This window comes from Phragmites australis, chromosome 5, assembly GCF_958298935.1.
Source record: "Phragmites australis chromosome 5, lpPhrAust1.1, whole genome shotgun sequence".
In the NCBI taxonomy this organism is placed as follows: Eukaryota; Viridiplantae; Streptophyta; class Magnoliopsida; order Poales; family Poaceae; genus Phragmites; species Phragmites australis.
The window spans coordinates 6,717,581-6,741,970 of NC_084925.1; the positions used below are offsets into that span (position 1 = coordinate 6,717,581).

The window sequence follows — 24,390 nt, forward strand, 5'->3', positions numbered from 1 at the left end:
TGGATTATTTATCACTGATCAATGTCAATTGACAGGCAAACGGCGCCTATCTTAACCTATGAAACGAAATAAGTACCTTCACAAGTTTGAAGAGTTGCCCGGCGTGCAGTGGTCTGCGCGTCTGTTCAGCGACCACGGCAGCACGGCGTCGAAAGGCAAGCGACCACACGTATCGGTCAGACAGGCCAGCACACCGCACCAACCGAAGCTCTCTTCTTCGTCCTCCTCATGGACGAGGACGAAAGCTTGACCCCTGAGCACTAAACAATAGACACTGTGCTAAATCACCATCAAGCTTGACACTCTCGTTGATTCTTTCTTACCTCATGTAAGCTTTAAATAGCAGCAAAAGCTGCAGCTATGCCAGTTCAGTAGGACTGAACAAAGGTCTAGACCATGAGCCTGAGGTCAAGAGCCACTCACTTTCTCGCTCTCCTCTGCTTGTGGATGGCGGTTCTGACGGCCATCAGCGCTATCGCCATTGCCAGAGCGGATTCCAGATGTGAGAGCCCCTGAAATCCCGATGCTTTCATGAGATGTTTTCTTTCCGCTTTCTGAACGGAGTCTCTTGCTGCGGTTGCAGATTGCGAATCACCAAACCATCCGGGCAGGCCACCTCGCAAGTTTTATGCTGACTAGTGGCTTGCGCGCGCCCCGGCGCGCGAGCGAAAATGTTTTGGCTGGTAATACTTAGTTCAGAGTGGTTTTTTCTTTAATAAATTGCAAATTCCAACTCCAAAAGAATCCTAATCAGTTGGCATTGTCAATTATAGAACTGCTGGCAAATAGCTGGTTTGGTACTGGTGGCCAAAAACGTCCAGCCACTAGGCACTCACAGCTAATTACCGGTTTATCGATTAAATTATCGACTTATCGCCGTATTTTATGGACCCTTTATGTAACAAAATTACTATGAAGCACATACACAGAGAAAATTGTAATCTAAACATGAGGAAGTACCAGATGGACAAGAGTATTTTGGTACACATATGCACAAACTCAATCCCATGTATTGGATCCAATCTGAGTGGACCAGGTAGAGGTGGAAATTCCTCCATCCCACTTGGGCCTCTTAGGCATAATAGGACTTGATCAAATTAAAAGAAGCATTGGTGGGATGGAGGAATTCCCACTTCCCACCTCAGATTGGATCCATTGCATGAGATTAAATTTGTGCATATGTGTACCAAAATAATCTTGTGCACATTATACTTCATCTCTAAACATATTACTTAAACACATCCACAAGATTCTAGCATCATCCTCCTTTTTTCCCCGGTTGTGGGGATAATATGCATTTAGGGGCTAGAATATGAATGTGATCTGTCCATTTACAACATATCAAATAAGGAGGTAGCAACACTGCAAGTTTTGTTCTTTCAATAAACATTGTTAAACTTAGACTGAATGTGTGAAATGAATGAAAACAGGGAAGGTAACTATTGCAGTTCAAAATTCTTATCATACTATGTTCCAGACCAGTAATCTAATTTAACAGTGTATGAAGTAGACAGCAGGCAAAGAGGTACGAACCTTTTCATTAATTATGACAAGATCGAGATGTTTTAAGAATCCGATTGTCGTTGCCATAGCATTGGCACATTTTTGAGACTCGCACACATATCTTCCAAAATAAACCTGTCGGGTCAATCTCAGATAATAAATTAACACTTATCTGCAATCAGATTCTGAAACCTTATATGTAATGAATTACTTAAATAAATAATTTGTAACTGAAGATGTCCCGAATGAAATAATCAACTTTCAGGTCTAAAGGTCAAATAAGTAAGAAAGAAAACTTGAAAAGTGAAAAAATTTCTTGAATCACTTCCCACCAACTATGCAACCATTTCATTGAAGCACTTAAAACATCGAAATATAAGCACATTGTCGGAGTTAAAAAGAGAGCTGGATCAAACAAATATAATCAAAAACTCTATGAGGAGCTTAAACACAGAATAAGGACTCTTTTGCTTCCAGCAATAAGAAAATGCTCTTTCCAATAAAATGCAGTTACTACCAATCAGATCCTCCAGCTTTTTGCATAGACCACTCACAGACAAAAAAACATTTGCAAGTATTGCTTTGGGGAGAAGAATGAAAATTTACAGGTTCAAAAAACTTTTGCAAGTATATTTGCACGTCTACCGTGGTAATTGGCACAGAAGTTGTTGATTCATTGACATAATTTCTTGCTTTAACCAAAAGTTTTATGTTTTTGCACATTTTCTGAGACAATTTACATCAAACTATCCATGCACATTAAGTTTCAGTTTTTCTCAAATGGGCATTATAGCTCTTCCAGAGGTACAATTTTTTCCCTTTTTTTCTCCATGTCTTCTTTGTTATCTAAGATTTTCGAAAGAAAGTTGTAAAAGCAGAGAAAACGGGATATACTTTGGTCATCTGCACCTAGTCATCATGTGGTATATCCTCTCCTCAGATGTACTTTGATCACCTCACTTCTTTTGTTGAGCTCTCAACTTTATTCTTCCTTGCAATCTCAATAGCCCGCCAGTGAGGAAATGGATAGATGAAGCTTAGTGAGAGTACGTCATATTGCTACTTCTGTAGTTCTATACAGCTAAGAGCACATCAAGGTGTCATTGGTAACTTTAATTGTTACTAACTAAGGCAAGCTAAAAATGCCACCACCAACCTGCAGGGCTCGCCATCTAGATGACGATATACATCATTTATTGCTCCATAACTTTTTTTAAGTTACTTTGAGCTAATTTTGGGAATAGCGGGTCAAATAATGCAGGGTTCCCTAGAGCTATAAAGATCGTATGAAGAAGTGAAAATTTCACAAAAGAACAAATGAGGTGATTAACAGATTAACCTGAAGGACTGCCAAAGGAACCAGGTAACTTGCTCATGAGTGCTCTGTTGGTGCCTCCTGCATGGAGTAATTTGAGAAAGCATCTAAATGACTGAAGTTAGTAAAATAAGCAGAATTTTGCACAGTAACTTAAAAAAGTTATGTTATCAGATATAGGCCTTCATCATTAATCATGGGACATAGGCTTTTTCAAGTCTAAAAATACAAAGAGATACATCTCTACCTTGTTCTTTACCTGAGAGGATAATGGCTCGCTGATGGCTCTCAACAGCTCTAGAAGCTCACTGAATTTTCAGAGAGCAGGCAATGCACCCAAGAAAAATAATAGTCGGAAACAAAATAGGGAAATGTTGGCAAAACTATTAAAAAGTATAATGCTATCTACACATGCTATCCGTGGAAAGCTGAATCAAATTAGCTTGCTCAACTCATTAAACCCGAAGGTACCATAGCACATCTTAATTGAGCAAAAAATCAGAATGGGTTTCGAATGGCACAACCGCACTAATTCACTTTATCCTTCGTTGGTTGGACAGCAAGAAGAAATGTATTGTCAGTCAAACACCTAAAAACTAAATGTTGTAAGACCACAATACTTTGTTAACCCTAATTATGTTATGCACTCGCAGTATCAACACCTGAAATGAACAAACTAAATCGTCTATGACTTCAATTGATGATACTCAAGAATAAAAGCAGCAGAGATTAGAAAGGGCAAGAATCACACATGAGTTCCCTAGATCATGCCATGGCCAGATGTTTGGTTCAAGTTAGCTTTATAAGCTCTTTTAACACTTGCAGGTAGCAATGACCCAAAACAATAGGGTGAAAATTTTAAATAAGGGCAGGCTCTTCCTATATGGTCCACTCTGAACATCTCTCACTGAGAAGTGCGTTAACCTGAACTGCTGTGCGTAATTGGCACACATCTCTCCTTTTTTAATAGAGAAACATATGCTTTCACACTGCCACAGACCATTCATGTTTCTTTGTCTGAATCAACTTTGTAGCCTATTCAGAAAAACAAAAATCAATTTATCAGTAAGAACTGATAAACCTTTTGGTGTTTAAAGTTTAGTCCATGGATACAGGATAAATACTGCAGGTCCCATACCGCTATTTTTACACACAACCATTTTTGACAATTTGACTTTCAACTATTTTACATAAGCAACAAATGGGCACACGGGAAAGAAAATTCACATGCGAAAAGCTACAAATCAAACCTTGTTTGCAGAATTATCTTAAAACAAAGTCATTTATAAAACAGCATCGAGTCATTTACCTTGGGATTTCTATTGGTATTATAGATGGCAGATAGAACACACCATCACATGTTCTATCCATTTATATCAATAAAATCTGGCAAAGCACAGACAAAAGAATGGATTATTCAGGACAAGATGCAAGAAATTAAGAATGGGACCAATGTTTAGTCCTTCCACTACCGCCGCTTAAAACACAGGCTTCTCGTCTGCACCCCATAGCTAGCAGCTCCATCGATGCAAGGGCAGCTCCTCCCTTTCTCTTGCATGCTATACATGGTAGCGAGTCACTGCCTCCAGTCCTACATTTCCACCCAATCGAAGCAGACATCCTCCTGGAGCACCACAAAGAGGGAAGAGATTACGGGAGGTCAGACCAAGAGTCCAAGAAGAGGAGGGAGTTGGGCCGAGGCCAGGGTCTCAGAGTTGTACCAGGGAGAGGAGGCAGCAGATGTAGCGGCATGACAACGACAGCGTGCTCGAGGAAGGGGATGGAGAGGGCCGAGGGTCATGGCGAGGTCGATCTCGGTGCCCTTACCGCGCCGCTCGAGCGGCCACGACTCCCACGAGGAAGTAGTGGTGGCAGCCAATGAAGAGCCCCTCGAGCTCATCCGACGACGAACGCGTTGGGGGCATGGGCCAGAGGCGCCAGATCCGGTGGCGACGGCAATCCATGGCACCATGTGTTGAGGTGCTTGGTTTATTTGGGTGCGGCTGCCACCCAAGGGGCGGGACCACGCGGAGGCGCTCAACACCGACAGTCGCGCCCGTGCCAGCGCGGCGGACAGCGGATGGCGGTGGACCAGCCGTGGGAGACGATCAGCTGGTGGCTGGTCGATGGCACGCAGCCGCGGTTGCCAGCGAGCGTCGCGGGTGGCTGGCGCATCTGTGTGCTGGAAGGGTACGGCGCTTAGGGGGGGAGTGCCGCGGAAAGCGGGTCACACCAGCAGGCGTGGCACACTGCGGAGCGGGAGACAGCCGGGTGAGGCGGCCACGGGACGGGAGGCGGCGGCGGCGATGGCGTGGGTAGGAGAGGGAATGAAGCGGCGCTCGGGCGATGGAAGTCGGAGGCGAGGGGGCATCGAGGCTTCCAGACGAGGGCGGCGATATTTTTTAGGGGCGCGGTTTCTTTTCTCCCGAGCCAAGCACGCGCGTACGGGTGGCTTCCACCAGCTGGTTCTAGAGGTTTCACCATAGGGGAGCAACAACCAGCGATTAGGCGCCAGCCCGGCGCGCGGCGGGAAGCAGAAGAGCCATGCGATTCGCATCGGACGGCGCAAAACATTGTCGTCGACGTGGATGTCGCGGCTGGCCACCGACACTCCCTGCTTTCATAAGTAGTAATATATGACTGCAGGAAGTTGTATTCCCCCGCATGGATAAGGCCTCCTGTGGATCTTTTATCTTCTCTCTGTGTTTGTGTGAATGGGAGAGAGGAACTTTATAACTTAGTTGTACAATAAGAACCAAATTTGGGTGTTTATTTTTGTTTCATTTAAATATATAAACATGTTAGCTTCTCTAACATGTGTTTCAGTTGCTCCGTCCTCTTTTGTGGGTGAAAGAGAGTTCCCTTATTAGCAGTGACATTGTGCCATGCTTCTATAAGATGTTTCATAAGCCAACTGGCCAGGATACAGCCATGCATGCTTCTTTTTGGAAGCAAATGTGTAGAGGAGCGTGTGTGTGACTGTGTGTAAACACATCAGGCTGCAGGCCTTGAGATGTGCGTCGGCGTTGGCGACCTCCGAAAGCGGGCTGTCCGCGAAGGCCTTCTTGTCCTGCAGCTGCCGCTCCAGCTCCGCGATCCGCGTGTTGGCCCGCTCCAGCGCCTCGTCGTTCTCCTTGCCGGCGGCGCAGTTTGCTGCGGACACCGTCATCTCCTCCTTTTCTTTGGCAAGGGCCTCAAGCTTGACACGTAGATCCTTCTTCTCCGCCTCAAGCCTCTCGATCTTCTGCCCCAGCAGAGAGATTGTGCCAACATCTTCCGACCTGCAGCGACTGCCGAGAAAGCTAGCGTGCACAATGGCCTGGTTGACAGTACACATAGAATAACATGATTAAATATAACCAGCAGGAGAAGCATATATATAACTTATGGTTGACCTGTGATTAAATATAACTAGGAGAGACATATATGCAGAACAATCATTAACTAGTACTGTAGGTTAGTCGAGTTTTGATTACCAGGTAGAGGTATTTGTTCCTGGCGTGCCTCATGTCGTCGACCGAAGCACCGTGCAAGAAAGAGGTGATCCCAACGTCCTCCATCTTCTTTAGTATGGTCGCCTCGAGGGCTTTCTCCATATTGGGCCAATCCGGATGCTGTGAGACATCCAGCAGGCTACCGCTGCTGTTGCCGGCGTCACCCTTCTTCACGTCCACCTGGACAACGACCGTAGTTGTCGTCTCGGAGGCGGGGGTACCCGCATACAGCATCAGAAGACTGCGAGAAGCAGGAGCGTCACACATGGAAGCGCGCAATAGTAGCGTCTGTTCCTAGCCGTGTCGATAACTTTCCACACATAATTCCCACCATGCTTTTGACCTCTGAAATCTAGAAGCTGAGGTGTGCGGTCAAGCACATCGTCAGCATATATTGTACTACGTTAATTATTAAACGAAAATAAGCCAAAAGGCTTTGGAACCAGTAGTTTGGTGCACAAAACTTGATAATTACTTTGCAGCCCATTACACGCTTAATTTGCATTTGTATCGGACCTACTCTACAGATAATATGTATCAGTTCATTTGCAAACGTATTTATATGCAAATAGATTACATAAAATTGAATTGCATGAGATGGAGATTAAGGGTTTGTTTGATCTGTTTTTGTTTTTTACTGTGTGGATATATTAACAAAAATACTATAGAATAAAAAATTCAAACTGTTTTTTTGCGATTAAAAAATTAAGAGGTGTTTAAATATACTGAATGCTGTAGTTTTATAAACCTTTTGTCTGCACTACCTAACTACCACCTCCGCTCTGGCCCATCATATAATTAAACATTTCTCTCAAGTTTGAATCAGGGAATTCAAATTTACAACAGTGGATTCCCATGACTTTTAGCAAGTAAAATCCAACTTGCAATAAGCCTACAACTCCACATCCAAGACTGTAAAAGGTCAAAATTGAATTTTCAAAAGACAGAATTTCAACAAAAATGGGGAATGAAAGTTTCAAACTCTCAACTGAAACTAAGAACTTCAAACTCCATTTAAAGACTTCTGAATGGCAAAATTGAACGTGCCATGGTGAATCTTGACAAACTTTTCAAGGGGGGGGGGGGGGGGGAAGAGGTGCGGCACAAGAACAGAGGGGGGAAGAGAAGGAATCACCCTACTCTCTAATTAGCATGTATGATTTGAGAGAGGAGAGAAGGGGTTAATTAATGAAAGGCAGAACTTGTGGAATAATCTCTGCTTGATCTATTCATTTGCACACAGGTGCATATATATAGGTACAGCTTGAGCTATACATAGTAACCGTGCTATACATGGTAACCATCAATCAGATTACAAGTGCTAGCTATACATGGTAGTTAGGATCAGGGCCATCAGGAGTATCGGAACCAGATTAGGAATGAGATCACGTTCTGTTGCTGGACAAGGAATAGTAACAAAATGTGAAATCAGTGATCTCCGGCTCGGTCAGGCGTGATCTTCGGCTGGTGACAGGAGATATTCGAACAATTAAGCATGCATGCATGATCAACACATCCATCTATAATGCATGGATGCTCTCATTTAATTTTGGTGGATCATTGTAGGGGTCGTTTGGTCGATCGATCATTGTAGTCATATACTCAAATGCATGATCAACACATCCATCTGAAGCAAGTGTGCGGCGGGCGAATGGCGGATCTGGCCCTTTCTTTGAATCAATGACCACCTAAACTTGTGGATTTATTACGCGCCGTGGCAAATATGTCCACGGACTCACTCATGCCTTGGTGCACCTCTCTGTCTCATGTAACTTAGCCTCCCACAGCACTCCTTTCCTCCTCCCTGCTGCTTGTAACCCAAGCTCATTCCATTCAAAAAGTAACCCAAGCTCTGCCTGTTCAAAATGTAACGCCTCGATGGCATTGATCGTTTTTACAAGTAATCGGGAAAAAACGGAGAAGGGCTCCATATTCACAAGTCAAACTTCACAAAAAAGGCCTCTTCCTTCCGAGTGTCTATATAGAGTATATGAAGACGATCATATAAGAGAAATAACAATCAATCAATCCTGATAAATCCTATATCCTACAATAAACAGCCGTATACTACCGTATACTTTAATATGGATGACTCGCTTGATACTCACGACTGGTCAATGGCCATTGACCCGTGAACAGTAACTATGTGAATCTACAAAGGTATCAAGTCCACAACTTTGAAGAGCAACCGCTCGTTGTTCCTTTTTCTTCCTTTTTTCTTCCTCCATGTTAAGGCATACATAGTTAACCAAGACATGGTCAAGACACATGGATCATGAGTGGAAATGATTTGGCAGGCCAAGACATTGTGAAGCAAGATTTTCCCTTTTCCGTTCTCCGACGCACGAAATCTTGACCACCCAGCTGTAAACTATAAACACTAAATAAGGTCACCAACTCACCAACCACCTTGTTGATTATTTCTTACCTTGGCTAATCGCCCATCTATGTGTTCTAGGAAGCAAAATATCTAGGCCGATGCATCTATAAGTAACCGCAAGGCTGAAGCTATATACACATGTTTAACACTGAACAAAGCTTGCCTTGTGCACTGAGAGAAACACATCGTGAACCATGAACCAAATGTTGGGAACTTCTCGTTTTCTTTCCCTTCTCTGCCTCTGGATGGTGGTTCTTATGGGCATGGGCTCTATCGTCGTTGCCGGCCGATTAGGCCAACCCAAGTGTGAGAGCCGCTCTCTAATCCCAATGGTGTTTTGTTTCATGACATGCATTTTATCTCTTTTTTTTCATTGAATTAATTTGTTCGCTGCTGTTGCAGATTGTGAGTCACCAGACCATCCTCGGCCTCCGGGAGGTTGTGTTCCCCCTGGTAGATAAGGCATTTGATGGATATATCTACTCTGTATGCACTATATGTGTCCATGTGTGTGTATGTGTGTGAGAGACGTAACTTTTAAGTTGAGATACTTGACAAACTGTCTGGCTATGATAAAATAAAGATTATATACTTGTTCCTTGTATCTGAAATTAGAAGCGCAAACCCAAGGGAATGCCAATGCTGGTGTTGTATTGTATGCCTGTATTAATAAAAAAACACAGGTCTGGCAGATCCACACTATCTTGATCCATCCATTCATGAGATCATAGTGCTGTTCATCAGCTCCTAACTACGTAAGACAATAATTGCTGTGTTACCTCTTTATATATTCATCCTGATTATTTTATGAATATTTTTCATGATTTGGTAAAGCAACTAATTAACGTGGTTTCAGCGCATGAACTGATTAGTATTTTGTATGTGTGCTTCGTGTTACGTCATTACTGTGGTGTAATAGCTAAAAGCGCTAGAATCGGTTTGGATCTTATAACCGGACATCAACATGCCCCTCATCATCCAAATAGGTGCTCACTGCTCAGGAGTCCGGAATAGAGAAAAATATAAGCAATAAGACTTTAGGATGAGTTAATTGGTGTATAAGTTAAATATTTAATTTGCATCTTGTTGAGAACTAGCGTCGCCACTAGAGTGATGGGTCTTCGGACCCTAGAGTGAGAAGACCCTTTTACTGTATCAAAGTGGGAAGACCCTTTTACTGTATCAAAGTCACATGTCAAGTCAATTATAGTGACACCCTATTTATAGGTCATACTCAACCACTCTCTGTCATAATTTATAATATTACCCCTCCAACTGCCACACACTCGGCATATTCAAGGTATTACGGTACTTTTCTAAGTACATACAGATTATTTACAATCTTGCTTTTCATGTTCTTTGGTCGTTGCCAACGGCCTCCTCTTCGATCATGCCTTCGCCATCTGCTCTGTCTTCATGCAAGACTTGGGTCACCCTTCGCTGGGACTTCCGAAAGCCTCCGCTCGGCCGCACCTTTGGCATCCCTTCGAGCAACTCTCTAGCGGCATCGGGCGAAGCCATTCTGCTGAGCTTCGAAGGCCCAACAAAAGCTTCACTCATCCTAGCTGTCGGAACTGTTCCTTCGGCGCAGAGGGTTCGAAGGGTTCCTTTGACTAGTCCGAAGGGTTCTTGCAACACGACATGTCCATGGTAACTATAAGTCGTTAGTTTGCAGCATCCACTGAGGTCTTCGGCCCGAAGGCCGAAGGGGCCTGTGAGACCATTCCTCAACAGCACACACGGGCAAGGTTCCTCCTCGATGGGATGAACCCGTGAATTAGATGGTATCACTGAACGTTGTCCCCTTCATCCCATTGAAGGCCTCTTGTTGTGTGAGTTGCCTTTTGCTAGACAGCCCCCCTTGTTCACCCGAAGGGTCTAACTTTTCTATGAGTGACGGTTTTATTCTGGGGAGACGGTTTGAATTTCGAAATGTTGATTACTATTCATTTGTCTTAACTACCATTAATGCAACGGTTCAACTGCCAACGCACACCCGCTCAACTGCTCTTGAGATTGTGTTTTGACCGCTATATATAGTCTACCTCGCAGTTCATTTGTTTTTACCGAGCCTCTGTGTTCAAGCCTGCGCGCTCATCCCTCTACGCTCTGCACGAAGCCATTCTCTACCCTTCGCACTTTGAACCGAAGCCAAGGCATGTTGACCTGATGGCTCCTTAAACCAAAACTGGTAGGTCGAAGACCTATTGGATCGAGCGGTCAAAACGAAGGAGTCTTGGCCGGTCTTAAGAAAGAAGGGCTGATAAGTGATATTTCAAAGGTGAGGCTGCCCAAAGACCAAGAGACTCCAATGCCAGAAGATGACGAAGCTCTTGTTTTCATGGATTACTTCCGAGCTGGACTTCGCCTACCTTGCGACAAGATGGTGTCGAAGGTCCTCAAGATGTTTGAGGTCTATCTCCATCAGCTAACGCTGAACGCCATTGTCCAGCTTAGCCTTTTCGCATGGGCAATAAGGTCAGAAGGAGCGAAGGCCTTAGCCAGAGCCTTCATTGCTGCTCATCAACTCCACAACCAGCCGAAGCTAATTTTCATAGACAGCGTAAATGCAAAGCCCACTACGACTGTGTGAACTTTAATTACCGAGGTGGCTTGACCACGCCTGTCATGGCCTACAAAAAATAAATGGTCCAAGGACTGGACGCAGTGGTGGTTTTACCACAAGGTAGATAAAAAGGAGTACCTTGTGTCCAAGTGCCAAGAGTACAAGGGGAACTGAGCCCTAGATGTGCTGATGAAGGACTCCAAACAGGCGGCCTTCGAAGCTTTCACAAGGTGTGCGAAGCAATTGAGTACTCGCGACCTTGTCGAAGAGTTCATCACTGCTGGGGCATGGCCACTGAGCGAAGGGTGGACCATACCAGCCTTTGACTCAAAGGGGCCAGAGGGACTCTGCTGCCCTCATCTTGATTTTAGGGGGAAACTTGGTATGTTTCTTGGCCTATTTTTCATTAACCTTCGATTTCTACCATTTTCTTACATTATATGTTCTTTAGAACACCTGTGACGGACGCTGAGGTGGAAGCCAAAGCTCTGCTTCTTCTTGGGAAATTCACCCTAGCCGAAGGCCAAGCCTGTGCAGAACAGGCCCTCGGCTGCCAGCTTAATCGAATCTTTGAGCTGCGAGGCCTCGCTTATGAGGATAGGCCAAAGCTATCCAAGTCCTTAGTGGGCTATGCCGAAGAGGGTCGTCTTTCGAACACTGGCACAAGCGAGACCTCCGCCATCCAAGCCCAGAGGAAGAGGAAAGGTGGAGACCCTCTGGCTCAATGAGCCAGGAAAAAGAAGGTCATTTCCTTGGAGAAAAGACCTTGACAACTGACCTTTGGCGATTTTGGGGGTGATGATGACCTCGGGGGCCCCGAAGCCATTGAAGCGGTGCCCCTTCGACAAGCACCTCTGAAGGACATGTTAGATGTGTCCATCCCTGCACCAAAATGCGCTATAACTTCTGTGCGAATTGAACTGCCGCCTCTTCTGATTGATAGTGACAAGGACGACGATCAGCCGCTGGACTCGCAAGTTGCTGCGGAAACAATGGAGGAGAAGGAGACCGCACTTGGGCGCGATGAGAGGGTCAAAGGGGCAGAATATGCCAAAGAACCTGGCTATGAGTCGGATAGCTCATCCTCGTCCAGCTCTGACTCGGCTCCTCCGAACGTCATAGTGCTTCGGATACCGGAGAGGAGGGAAACTCTTCACCATCGCCTCAGCATCGCGATGGCAAAGACCTTATGTCCATGGGCGCCTCACGCAATGCCAGGGTCATACAGGCTAAAGCACTACGAGTGAGCTCATTTGAACCATGTGGCGGAGAGGTGAAGGACGCGAAGAACATATTCGACAGCTTCGTTCTCCCCAAGCTCGAGATCCCATTGGAGCAGAAATCTGCCTCCGAACTTATGGACGCCTTCGACGTCATGGCAGCAAAGGTACCTTTGATTATTATTACGGTCCTTCACATACCCGTTCTTATAATTTTGTTACAGGGCATGCTTCTCGCGCGCGCTATGCACAAATATGCGGAACAAGCAGAGGCCCGCTCGAAAGGGGCGGAGGTGATGAGGGAGCTATTGCTTAAAAGAGTGGAGAAGGCCAAAAGCAAACAGTAGAAATATCTTCTGCAGATGAAGGAGGCTGTATTGGGTGTGCAGGAGTTGGAAAAGGAGGTTGACACCCTTCGCCAGCGCGGGGAGGCGTCTGAAGCACGCTTATCAAGCTTGACGCCCTCTACATGGCCGAAAAAATTGAAAATCAATGCCTAAGTGATGCACTGCGTGAGGCGAGGCAACTTGCATCAAATGCTACCCAGAAGCAGGAAGAAATTCTGGAGACGAAGGTGGTTAAGGCCAGCAAAGTTATTAGCAAGACTCTTCAAGAATTTGGTGCTTCAGCCTCGACTCCAACCTTCGACCATGATGACCTCGATGACCTTCTTCGGTGGATTGTTGAATCGTCTGAAGACCTTCGGCAAGCTGCCCACTTATATGGAGATTTTTGCACCATGATTTCTTGCCAAAACCTTATACAATCTCTGGAGATGATAGGCTGTGACCACCACAAGCCTCTCCAGAGCCCTTCGTTCCGCTACCCGCCGGACATGTCAACCGGAGCAGTATCGAAGGCCGTCATGAAAGCTTTCAGCAACATCTACTGGTGTCAACACGGGTGCGACCTCGCCCTTCGAGAGGTGGAGAACAACCGGCAAAGGGTAAGTATTTTTTTTTATTTGCGATGCATTAGCATTGTTTTATCGTTCTCGCACTTATTTTTCTCTGGCTTTTGTTGCAGGCTGCCATGAAGACCAGGGATGCTTCGGCCACTACAAGAACCTCTATCCCACCTACTTGCCGCCCCGCCCCTTCACAAAGAGCTTTCAAAGAACCAACTCACCCGAGTGTTCGGAGCAGGTGTGAGTGAGGGGCGAAGATGTATCGTCTTTTGAGATCGAAACATTGGATGTTCATCGAAAACTTTGTAACATATTTTTGTTTAATTTCCTGTTAAATGTTTTGACAATCTTCACTTCCTACGTAGGTCCTTCGTTCAGATCCTACGCAGGTAGCCGAAGATGTTGTCCCTATAACTATGATGCGGGACAACTTTTTCATATAGTGGACGTGTTGGGATTCATTCCACCATCACCACCCTTACATAGAATTTAATAAATATTGGCGAGCGAATGCTAGGATCTATGACGCCAGAAATACCAAGTCAAAATCGTTTTGGGAGTCATTTCGCCCTTCAGACTTAGAGAGTCGAAGCGTTGAGCGGGAAATCCGTATGATAGAGTCCAGAGATCTCAACCCTCCGTTAGGGCTCCTTGAGCCGAAGCCTGAGCCGATGGACGAAGAGAATGATCCAATCTCGCTCATGCAATTTTGTTATCTATGGCAACCTCAGCCTTCGCAAGGAGCACCATTTGCCGAAGGTCATGGTCCTCCGCTTGTGCCATCGCTTGGCACTTCTTCGGAGAGTTATGTTGGGTCTCCACTGGACCCGACAGAGCCTTTTCCCGCAAGGCGAGGTATTGCTTTCCAACTTGGCCGCAGTCAAATGTACAAAAATTTTGTAGATGCTGATGTTGATGAATTTGCATAATGAATTTTTGTTATTCTCTGTTGTATTTTTTCATTGAGCCTTTGGCCCATGAGTCATTTAGTCGAGCGTTGCTTCGATAATTTTTCTTTCATCATGCGCATTATTCTCATTTTGAATTCAAGCAATGCTTTAACTTCATTCACACCGAAGCGTGTACCCCCACTTGGGCTTCTCGACACAAGTTTTTTCTTATTGGAAGCCTGAGGTGTGCTGCCTTTGACTCGAGACTTAGCATTACTTTGGTGTGTATACATGAAGAATAAACACTTCGATGCATTGTTATAATGTGTGCGTGTAGAAATTAAAACTTGGACACATGCATATAGAGAATATTTTGTTTTGATATGCTTGCCACTTTTTCTTTCCGTGGGGGTGCACTGCCTAGCAAAGGCGTGCAGCACCTCGATTTTTTTCATTCGAAGGTGCGCTGCCTATGTTAGGTTCATCAACACTTCAATTTTTTCTTCCTGAATGTCTATTTTGACTTTGGTGCGGGGCTGACTCTCTTGGTTCCCATCTTGTTTATGATCCGAAGAATTGGTTAAATCTTCAGAGCGAGGGCAGGCACTCTTAGCCCCTATCTAGAGGTGTGCTGCCTTTGTTCTAAGGTCAAGCAACACTTCGACTTTTTCTTCCCGAATGTCTGTTTTGACTTCGGTGCGGGGCTAGCACTCTTAGCTCCTATCTTGTTTATGATCCAAAGAATTGGTTAAATCTTCGGAGCGAGGGTAGGCGCTCTTAGCCCCCATCTAGAGGTGTGCTGCCCTTGTTCTAAGGTCAAGCAACACTTCGACTTTTTTCTGCGGGATTGTACCTGTCTTTGAGTCGAAGGGTAAGGTGTCAGCCACACTTTGACATTCCTTACCCTGACTTTTTCTAAGCCAGGCTTTGGCCCGACTTATTTTGTCGACTGGTGTGCATCCTTCAAGTGAAGGCCTGCATCACTTCGACGATGGATCACCCATACATACTTTTTAGGGGTAATTTCATATAATTAAAAAGGGTTTACAAAGGTAACTGCCTCATTAAAAACCTCACGCCCCAATGAGGGGTTCCCCCTGTGAGGAAAAGAGTACAACACCCGTACATTGCTTGAATTGAAATGTAGAATTTCAAACTACATAAACATAAATTTACTACATGTGCTTCGCCTATTACTGTGAAGCCCCCTTTTGATGTCTTTGATCACACATAATACTTACAAAGCCAGTCCGCATTCCAAGTGTGCGGAAGCTCTTCTCCTTCTAAAGTGGCCAAGTGAAAAGACCCGGGCCTCTTTGAACTCTTCACCAGAAAAGGTCCATCCCATTTGCTTCAAAGTTTTCCCACAATCAAAGCATTAGGAAGCCTTCGGAGCACAAGGTCCCTTGGAGCAAACTTCTTCGGGGACACCATCTTGTCCCTCCATCTTTTTGTTTCCTCTTTGTACTTCATCAGGTTTCCAACAGCCTACATTCTAATTTCTTCCAGCGCATCTTTTGTTACTAGCTCTTCGTTGTGAGCTGTCTCAGCTATGACACAAAACTACTTGTTTTTGCATTCCTTTGGAGTCATAGACTCTTCGTGGAAGAGTAAGCGAAACAGCATGAATCCCGTTGGTCTGTTTGTTGTAGTTCTTAATGACCACAATACCTTCGGAACCTCCTCGACCCATTTTCCCTTCGGGAGACCTTGCAGGCGCCTTGCCACACCAGACAAGACGATGCCATTTGCCATCTATACAGCTCCATTTGAATAGGGGTGGTATACTGAAGTGAAACGAATTTTGATACCCATGTCTTCGCAAAACTGCTTGAAGCCTTTGCTGTCAAACTGTGTTCCATTATCAACTGTTACTTCACGTAGAACACTAAAGCGACAGATGATGTTGTTCCACAAGAACTTTTGAACATTTCTTGACGTGATCTTCACCAATGGAATTGACTCCACCCATTTGGAGAAGTACTCAACTGCCACTACAGTATAGTGAAGGTTTCCCAGAGCTGCTGACAACTGTCATATGATGTCAATTTCCCACCAAGTCAAGGGCCAAATCGGTGGGATGAGCTGTATCACTGACGAAGGCCTGTTAGAGCCCTTGGCCATGCACTAGCACTTCGCACAGCTTCGGACTGTGGCCTCCACATCGGAAACTGCCTTCGGCCAATAGAATCCTTGTCTGAATACTTTTTCGACGAGCGCTCGGGTGTCGATGTGCGAGCCGCACAACCCTTCGTGTATTTCTTTGAGCAAGCATTGCCCTTCTCTCTGGGGCATGCATTGAAACATCGGTGCACAAACTCCCATTTTGTACAAATCAGCCCCCACAATTTTGTAGTTTCTGGCTCTTTGCATCAGACGGTTTGCATCTACATGGTCTTCGGGATCGTAATGGCCCCGAAGGTAGGCCATTATGGAAGATCACCAATCTTCGCTCTTAACTACTGTGACATGTTGGGCCACCTGTCACGGGGCTTCGACGGCTAGTATCTTCAGATCCTGATAAAACACATCCGGAGGCATCGACAGTTTTTGTGCTACAGCTTTGGCAAGGTAATCAGCTTCAGAATTGTCATTTCTTGAAATGCTCTTGAAACTGAAACCCAAGAAGTGCTTTTTCATGCTTCGCACTACTGTCACATACTTGGCCAGCTCTGGTTCCCTAACCTGGAAAGTTTTATCAATTTGGCCTGCAACTATCTGGGAATCTGTCTTTACCATCACCCTTCAGGCACCGAGGGCTTGTGCCTTACGAAGGCCAAGGAGGACTGCTTTGTAATTTGCAACATTGTTTGTTGATCGGAAATTGAGTCTGGCTGTGTAACACAGTTTTATGCCTGAAGGCGAAGATACAACTGCCGCGACGCCAGCCCTCGAAGCCCCCAAGCTCTGTCACAATGTACGATCCACACAGGGTCCAATGATACTTCATCTTGGGCTTTGGCCTATGGTGTCCAATCTGCCAAAAATTCTGCCAAAGCTTGAGACTTTATCGCTGTTCATGTGATGAAAGATAGCGTAAAAGATGCTATCTATGTGACCCATTTTCCAATTCTTCCTGTAGCTTTGTGATATCCAAACATGTTGCGAAGGGGGTAAGATGTCGGTACCATTATCTCGTGTGCTGTGAAATAATGCCGAAGCTTTTACGAGACCATCACCACTGCATATGCCATTTTTTCCATCTCAGAACAGAACCTCTTCGGCCCCGCCAATGCCTTCGAAATGTAATACACAGGTAACTGCTTTGATTTTTCATTGGCTTGCATTTCTTGCACAAGCACCGCGCTGACTGTCGAAGGGGAAGCTGCAATGTACAATAACAACTCAGCCTTTAGATCTAGACTAGTCAACGTTGTATGCTTCGTCAAATATTCTTTCAACTCATCGAAAGCATTTTGTTGCTTTGCGCTCCACCTAAATGGGTCAGGGCCTTTGATAGCTTTGAAGAAAGGCAGGTTTCGCTCAGCTGATCTGGCAATGAATTGGCTCAGAGCTGCCAATCTTCCAGCTAATCGTTGTGCATCTTTCCTATTCTTCAGAGGTCTCATATCAAGTATTACTTGTATCTTCTTTGGGTTTACTTCGATGCCTCTTTTTGACACCAAGAATCCTAACAACCTATCGGCGCGCACACCGAATACACATTTTTCTAGATTCAACTTTAAACCCACGCTTCGGAGATTGCCGAAAGTCTCCCGAAGGTCATCCAAATGATCTCCTTCTTTGGTGCTCTTAACGACTATGTCATCGACGTATGCGGATATGTTCTGTCCCAACCGTGACTATAGTATAATCTGGACCAACCTAGCGAAGGTAGCCCCACCATTTCGAAGGCCAAAGGCCATTCTTACAAAATAGTATATACCGAAGGATGTTTTGAAGTTTGTTTTTGTCTTGTCCTCTCTTGCCACCCACACTTGGTGGTATCCCAAGTACGTGCTGCGGAGTCTACTAACTAGTCGATGCGTGGCAGAGGGAAGTCATCGTTCGGACAAGCTCTGTTCAGGTCTGTGAAATAAACACACATTCTCCACTTGCCATTTAGTTGGCTAGCCATTCGGAGTGTATTGCTTCGCATATGACATTAGCGTCGACCAATTTTTGTACTTTTGCCTTTGCTGCATTTTCTCTTTCTTTTGACGCTTTTTGAAGCCTTTGCTTCTATGGTTTTGCCTTCGGATCAACGTTCGGAGTATGTTCGATAATATCTCTGCTGACCCCTTGCAAATCTTTCGACAACTATGTGAAGACATCTTCGTTGTTGCGAAGGAACTCTATCATTCTTCGCTCAGCTTCTTGTGTCATTTAGGTTCCTATTACCATAGCTTTTTCTGGTCTATCCTGACACAACAATACTTTCTTCGTTTGGCCTTCGGGTTCAGCCTTCGGCACTCGATGTGTCTGGAGTAGATCTTCAGCTTCTAAAGGCTTCGAAAGAGGTTTTGTCACTACATGAACGTTGCGCCGGCCTGAAGTAATTCCCACTTCAATTCTACACAACATTTTTTGATCCCCCAACACCGAGATGATGCCTCCAAGGGCGGGCATTTTCATGCAAAGATAACCATGGTGCGGTATTGCCCCAAACTTATTTTGTACCCCCTCTTCTGAAGATTGCATTATATGGGTATGGTACATCAACAACATCGAAGACAATACCTTCTGTCCAAAAATTTGACCCTTCACCAAAAGAGACCGGTAGCTCAACTTTGTCTAAAGAGTTTATTGCTTCGCCACCGAAGCCCAGCAACGGAGATCCAACCTGCTGTAAGATGCTTTGCTACAAATCCATTCTATTAAAGGCATTCGCAAAGATGATGTCTAGTGAGCTACCCCCGTTTATCATAATCTTGTGGACTCTATTTCCTGAAATGTTTACTGCGATGACGAAGGCATCTGTATGCAAGTATTCTATGACTATCATATCCTCCTGTGAAAAGGTGATGGGGGACATGAGACCACTTCGAATGGACGAAGGCAGGGCTTATGCCGACATGGTTGACCCTTCGGATATATTCTTTTCTTTGTCTCTTGAACTCAGTTTTCTCATTAGAACCATCAGTGATTACCAACACCACGTTCATTCCATGTGTTAGTGTGTTTACTGTTGGTTTTTGGTGGAGCTTCGATTGCATGTCTTGGCGGAGGGGGGGGGGGGAAGCAATGCTTTAAAAGTCGTTGATTGAGCATAGGTCTGACCTAGTGTAACTAAAGGTGCTAGAACATATGGCTGCGTTGGAGCCATTGGATGCCATTGAGAAGAATATGCCAAAGGGTTTGTCCCATGAGCCTGGCCTTGGCCCTGTTAACATTGCCACACATTGCCCGACCTATATGGCACGGCATGATGCACTACTCTTGCAGGGTCAAAATGCTGCTTCTCTAGGCCTTCCTTTATGGCTAAAACATGTGGACATTGTTTAGTTGTATGACCAGCACATTTTTTGTGTAGCTCACAATACAGTGTGCTTGGGTCTCGCGGTGCCCGTCCTCCTCAGCCACCTCGACCTCCGCAGCCTCTACCGCTTCGGCCACCATAGCCTCCACCACCTGAGGCCTCGACGACCTCTTGCAAGACATCCTCAAGCCTGGATTCTATCTAGTTGATCTCTTTTTTCTTTGAAACACATCCGAAGGCATCACTTTTCTTTGAGTGCTTCGGCTTGTCTCTCGGTTGACCACTGCTTCCTTCCTTGCTGGAGGGAGAAGGCTTCGACGTTTTTAACACCGCCGTTTCGCTTTTCCTTCGCTGATGGTTTGCTTCAGATCTTGCATATTCCTCCATTTTGTTGAAGAGTTCCTGGACACTTCCCGACCTTTTGCGTGTTAGCATCACTACTAGCAGCCCTCCTCTAATGCCCTGGATAGCGGCATCGATGATTGTGTCCTCACTCATGCCCTTTGCTTGACAACACACATGTACAAAGTGACTCATATAGTCTTTGAGTGGCTCTGTTAGCTACTGCTTGAGTGCGAAATAGTCACTAGCTGTGACTTTTTCTGCACGATTGCCTTGGAAATTACAGAAAAGGGCATCGTGTAATTGCTCCAATGAATATATCGACCCGGGAGGTAAGACAGAGTACCAAGATCTTTCTATTCCTTTTACTGCCAACATGAAGTCCTTCGCCAGTGTTGTGTCATCTCCCCCAGTAAATTCAACTGCTACCTCGAAGCTCATGACAAATACTCTTGGATTTAACTCTCCATCAAACATTACCACTCTCGGTATTTTGAAACCTGAGGGCCAAGGTGAAGCATCTAGGCCCCTAATTCGTGTTTTGGTAATTAATGACAATATGTAATTTGTGGACTAACATGTTTGAGTTAAGTTATGAAAAAGATTAGTCCCAAAAGGTGTCGTAAAGCTATAAGAAGCATGCATGGAAGATATGCAAATGGCTAGCTCAAGGCAAAGGTATAAAATGTAGGGCATTTTTCTTTTATCGATCAAAGGTGATTAGAGAAGAAAATTGACCGGATTAATAGGATAAGTGTTGTACTATAAAGAGGAGTTGATGTGCGTCTACTTGAGTTATCAAAAGTGCCCAAATTTCTCAAACTTGCATTTCATATAGGATGAGATCATTTAGTTTGAGAAGAGCCAAAGAAAACAATGCCTTTTGAAGTTCTGAGTTATGGCGGTCAGATGGTCGAGCATGGCTGGTTGGACCGCTGTATAAATCTGGTCGATGTTGAGTTGTTTTCTAGCCCCAGTCTGGTCGTGTGTATGGCCCGGTCTGACCGCCCAGGAATAGAGGGATTTGGACCCTCTGCTCGGGTGGCAATCTGACCGTGTGTATGGCTCGATCTGACCGCCCAGGAACAGAGGGATTTGGACCCTCTGCTCGGGTGACGGTCTGACCGTCGTGGCCAGTTGGACTGACCGCTCAGGAACAGAGAGGTTTGGTACTCTGTTCATGGCTCGCGATTTGACAGGGACACTGGGTGGTCTAACCGCCAGACACATACCAGAGCAATCATCACGCCTTTTGTAGTTGTTGTATGGCTGGCGGTCTGACAGCTAGAGTCGCAGAGCTATCAAATCAACAGCAATGACCATATTTCCAATGGTGGGCTATAAATAGAATCTTGGGTGGTTCAAGGGGGGTCTATAGCACTTCAACACAATACATTTGAGCTCTTGCCCTCCTTCTCTCCCTCTCTTGGCTTAGTGGTTGCATACTTGAGAATATGAGAGCATCTAGTGCATAACTTTGAAGAGTTTGAGCATTGAGGCACTAGTGATCCTTCAAGCAAGCGTCATTGGCTTGTTACTCTTGAAGGTTGCCGCCTTCTAGATGGCTTGGAGGTGGTTTCGCCATTGAGACCTTCGAAGAAGATTATGAAGGAGTCACAATGGTGTTTGTGAGATGCTTTGAGCATGTCTTGCTGGAGTGGCAAAGTGCTACTCGAGTTGAATCGAGGTATTGAGTAGTTCATTGCTCTATTCTGGCTTCAGATCAAGTTGCTTGTCGGTGTGAGCTCTTTCTCTGTGTGAGAATTGGATACTTGATAGAGAAGCGGTTAGAAGGTTGAACTCACCTCAACGTGGATTATGGGCAATCGACAAATCACCAATACCACGGGATAAACTTTGAGTGTTATCTCTTGAGCTATTTACTTTCAATTTAACTTATGGAATTTATCTTCTAGAATATAAATTATTCCATATCATCCTAGGATTGCAAACCTTGACATAGCTCTTAGTTGTTTCTTATTGCTCTAGTGATCTTTAGTTTATTTTCGTAAGTTTTCTTGATCACTTAGTAATAAGTTTTAAAACCGCCTATTCACCTCCTCTAGTCGGTATCCTAGATCCTACATAAGGCTGGTTCTTGCAACCAAAGGAGAGCGGGGAGTCTAGATCGCTTGCGCGTGATTTGGGCTGATGATCTTGCTCAACTCGCGTTGCAAACGCTGTCGAAGGGGTGATGTTGTGCCGTGCCTCCTCACCCTCGCATTACAGCACGTTGATCTAGCCTTGCAATTGTTCCAGCATTCTTTTGGCATAGTTAACCTGATGACGGTATTTAGCCACCTTCTGACTCACTGTCAAGCTTTCATCCGTACACGTGTCATACATAAACAAATTATTTTTTTGTTGGTGAGACGATGGAGATTAAGGGTTTGTTTGATACATAATATTTTTGGAGTTTAAACATTATTACACGTTTTTTTTAAAATATGGCATTAAAAGTTAGAGGTGTTTAGATACACCAAAAAACAATGGCACATAATGATGTAATGATGGGAGCCAACACAAACCAGATGCATTCGACCAAACATGTTTTCCACACGTAATAATGCACTTCTTGAAAAATGAGGTTGTGAATAAGGCTATCTCCAGCAGCTATCTTAAATTTTCATCCTGTAAAATACTATTACAGCATCTCTTATTTTTAATCTCCAGCAGCTACCTTATTTTCTACCTTCTACTCATCTTTTTCTCTCTCCGGATCCGCTGTCAGCCTTTATAAACAGTACTGGTACAGTGTTGCTACAGTAACAGACATTGTTTCCTCCCTTGGTCACACTAGCAGCCTCTTTAGTACTGTTGCTACAGTACTGCTATGGTGCTACTACAGTGTAACGGGTGCTACAGTGTTTCCTCCGCAGTACTGTAGCGACTGGCGATATGGAGTTGCTACAGTACCCGCGAAAGTACTGTACCACCCGGATCTGCTTGAGATGGTCTAATGGACTTTTGAAAACTCAAAACATGGAATGATGGTGAATTTTTTACGTCGTCGTGACAAAGAAGTCAAGTCCACATGTTTGAAAAGTTGCTGCTCGATCCGTGTGCACTGGGCAGCGACCATGCATGGCAGCATGCCGTCGAAGGGTCTCCATGCTTGACGCCAGCAAGCAACCGGGTCTTCACGCTCGCTGCTAAAAAAAGAAGAGCCCAGTCGTCGATCGTCGGTCAGTGAGGCCAGTAAGTACCAAAACATGGAATGATGGTGAATTTTTTACGTCGTCGTGACAAAGAAATCAAGTCCACATGTTTGAAAAGTTGCTGCTTGGTGTGCACTGTGCAGCGACCATGGCAATACGCCGTCGAAGGGTCTTCATGCTTGACGCCAGCAAGCAACCGGTTCTTCACGCTCGCTACTAAAAAAAGAAGGGCCCACTCGTCGATCGTCGGTCAGTGACGCCAGCACACTAAGGTTTTAGTGTGATTGGTTGTTCGCATAAACTGTATACAACAGGCTGAGGATATATGAGAAACAACTGAGCGAAATCATATTTGTTAGAAAGAAAAGTGTTTAGTTGGTTTTATCAGTCTAGATAGATTGAGCTGAGTTTTTATTTGATTAACAGAATTTAAGATCGTATGAGCAAATATAAAAGTTGAGATTATGATTGGTTGCTCGTACAAAAGTGATTTTGTGATACTGAAAAATGGACCTGCCTACATTAGCCAAGGCTCTATATTAGTGAATGCAGGAGCCTGTATCTATCGAACCAGACTATGTACGTACATTTGTATCCACCAGGCCAGACTAAAACAGTATATACAGACAACCAAATACGTTTCTCCATAAAATTATATGTATCTGCTGAACCAATATCCAGATATGCGAATAACCGATCATACCCTAAAGGACCACACCACACCACACCATTTCGCGTCGGCCGCTAGCAAGCTTGCTCGATGGCTTTAGCCATGACAGGCGCTTGTCTTTGTATCCCATCGCACGTGATACTAGTGATGTCCCTTCTCCTCCTGCTGCTGCCGCTACACAGCGTCGTGCCCTCGCCAGTGACAAGCCTTCGACATATGAGGGCACACTAAGCTATCATTCTTACTCCTCTTTCACTATCGGTTCAGTAATAATCGTAGTAATAATATATCACTGTCAGTTCGTAAGCTCAATACGCACATAAAAAGCCGAGCTAATAAGAACCAATAGTGATAGTGATTATCACTACTGGTCATTACTATTTAAATTATAACTGTTGGTTCTTTGCTAGAACCGGCAGTGATATTAGTTTATTAAAAGATATACTTTTAATAACTGACAGTGATAATAGCTACTATTGCTTGTTGTATTTGAGAACCAGTAGTAATATAAAAAAATCTGTACATC

General features: G+C 44.7%; 1 protein-coding gene and 1 long non-coding RNA gene across 12 annotated transcripts; both read right to left on the reverse strand.

Annotated features, from left to right (window-relative positions):
• Positions 1-380: 380 nt before the first annotated feature.
• Positions 381-5,446, reverse strand: LOC133918613 (uncharacterized). 11 transcript variants are annotated; one of them, XR_009909811.1, is made up of 5 exons: positions 4,540-5,446; positions 4,128-4,442; positions 3,743-3,853; positions 2,398-3,126; positions 589-1,638 (listed from the first exon to the last, which is right to left on the reverse strand). It is a non-coding gene; the product is annotated as an uncharacterized LOC133918613 (long non-coding RNA). The 11 variants fall into 11 exon arrangements; XR_009909807.1 differs by having other exon boundaries at positions 590-1,638; positions 2,398-3,853; positions 4,128-4,204; positions 4,291-4,442; XR_009909802.1 differs by adding an exon at positions 381-512 and having other exon boundaries at positions 1,534-1,638; positions 2,398-4,442.
• Positions 5,447-5,684: 238 nt separating this feature from the next.
• LOC133917782 (uncharacterized) lies at positions 5,685-6,579 on the reverse strand. Its single transcript, XM_062361637.1, has 2 exons — positions 6,295-6,579; positions 5,685-6,137 (listed from the first exon to the last, which is right to left on the reverse strand). The coding sequence occupies exons 1-2, from the start codon at positions 6,577-6,579 to the stop codon at positions 5,685-5,687; spliced, it is 738 nt and encodes a 245-aa protein (XP_062217621.1).
• Between the last annotated feature and the right edge of the window lie 17,811 nt (positions 6,580-24,390).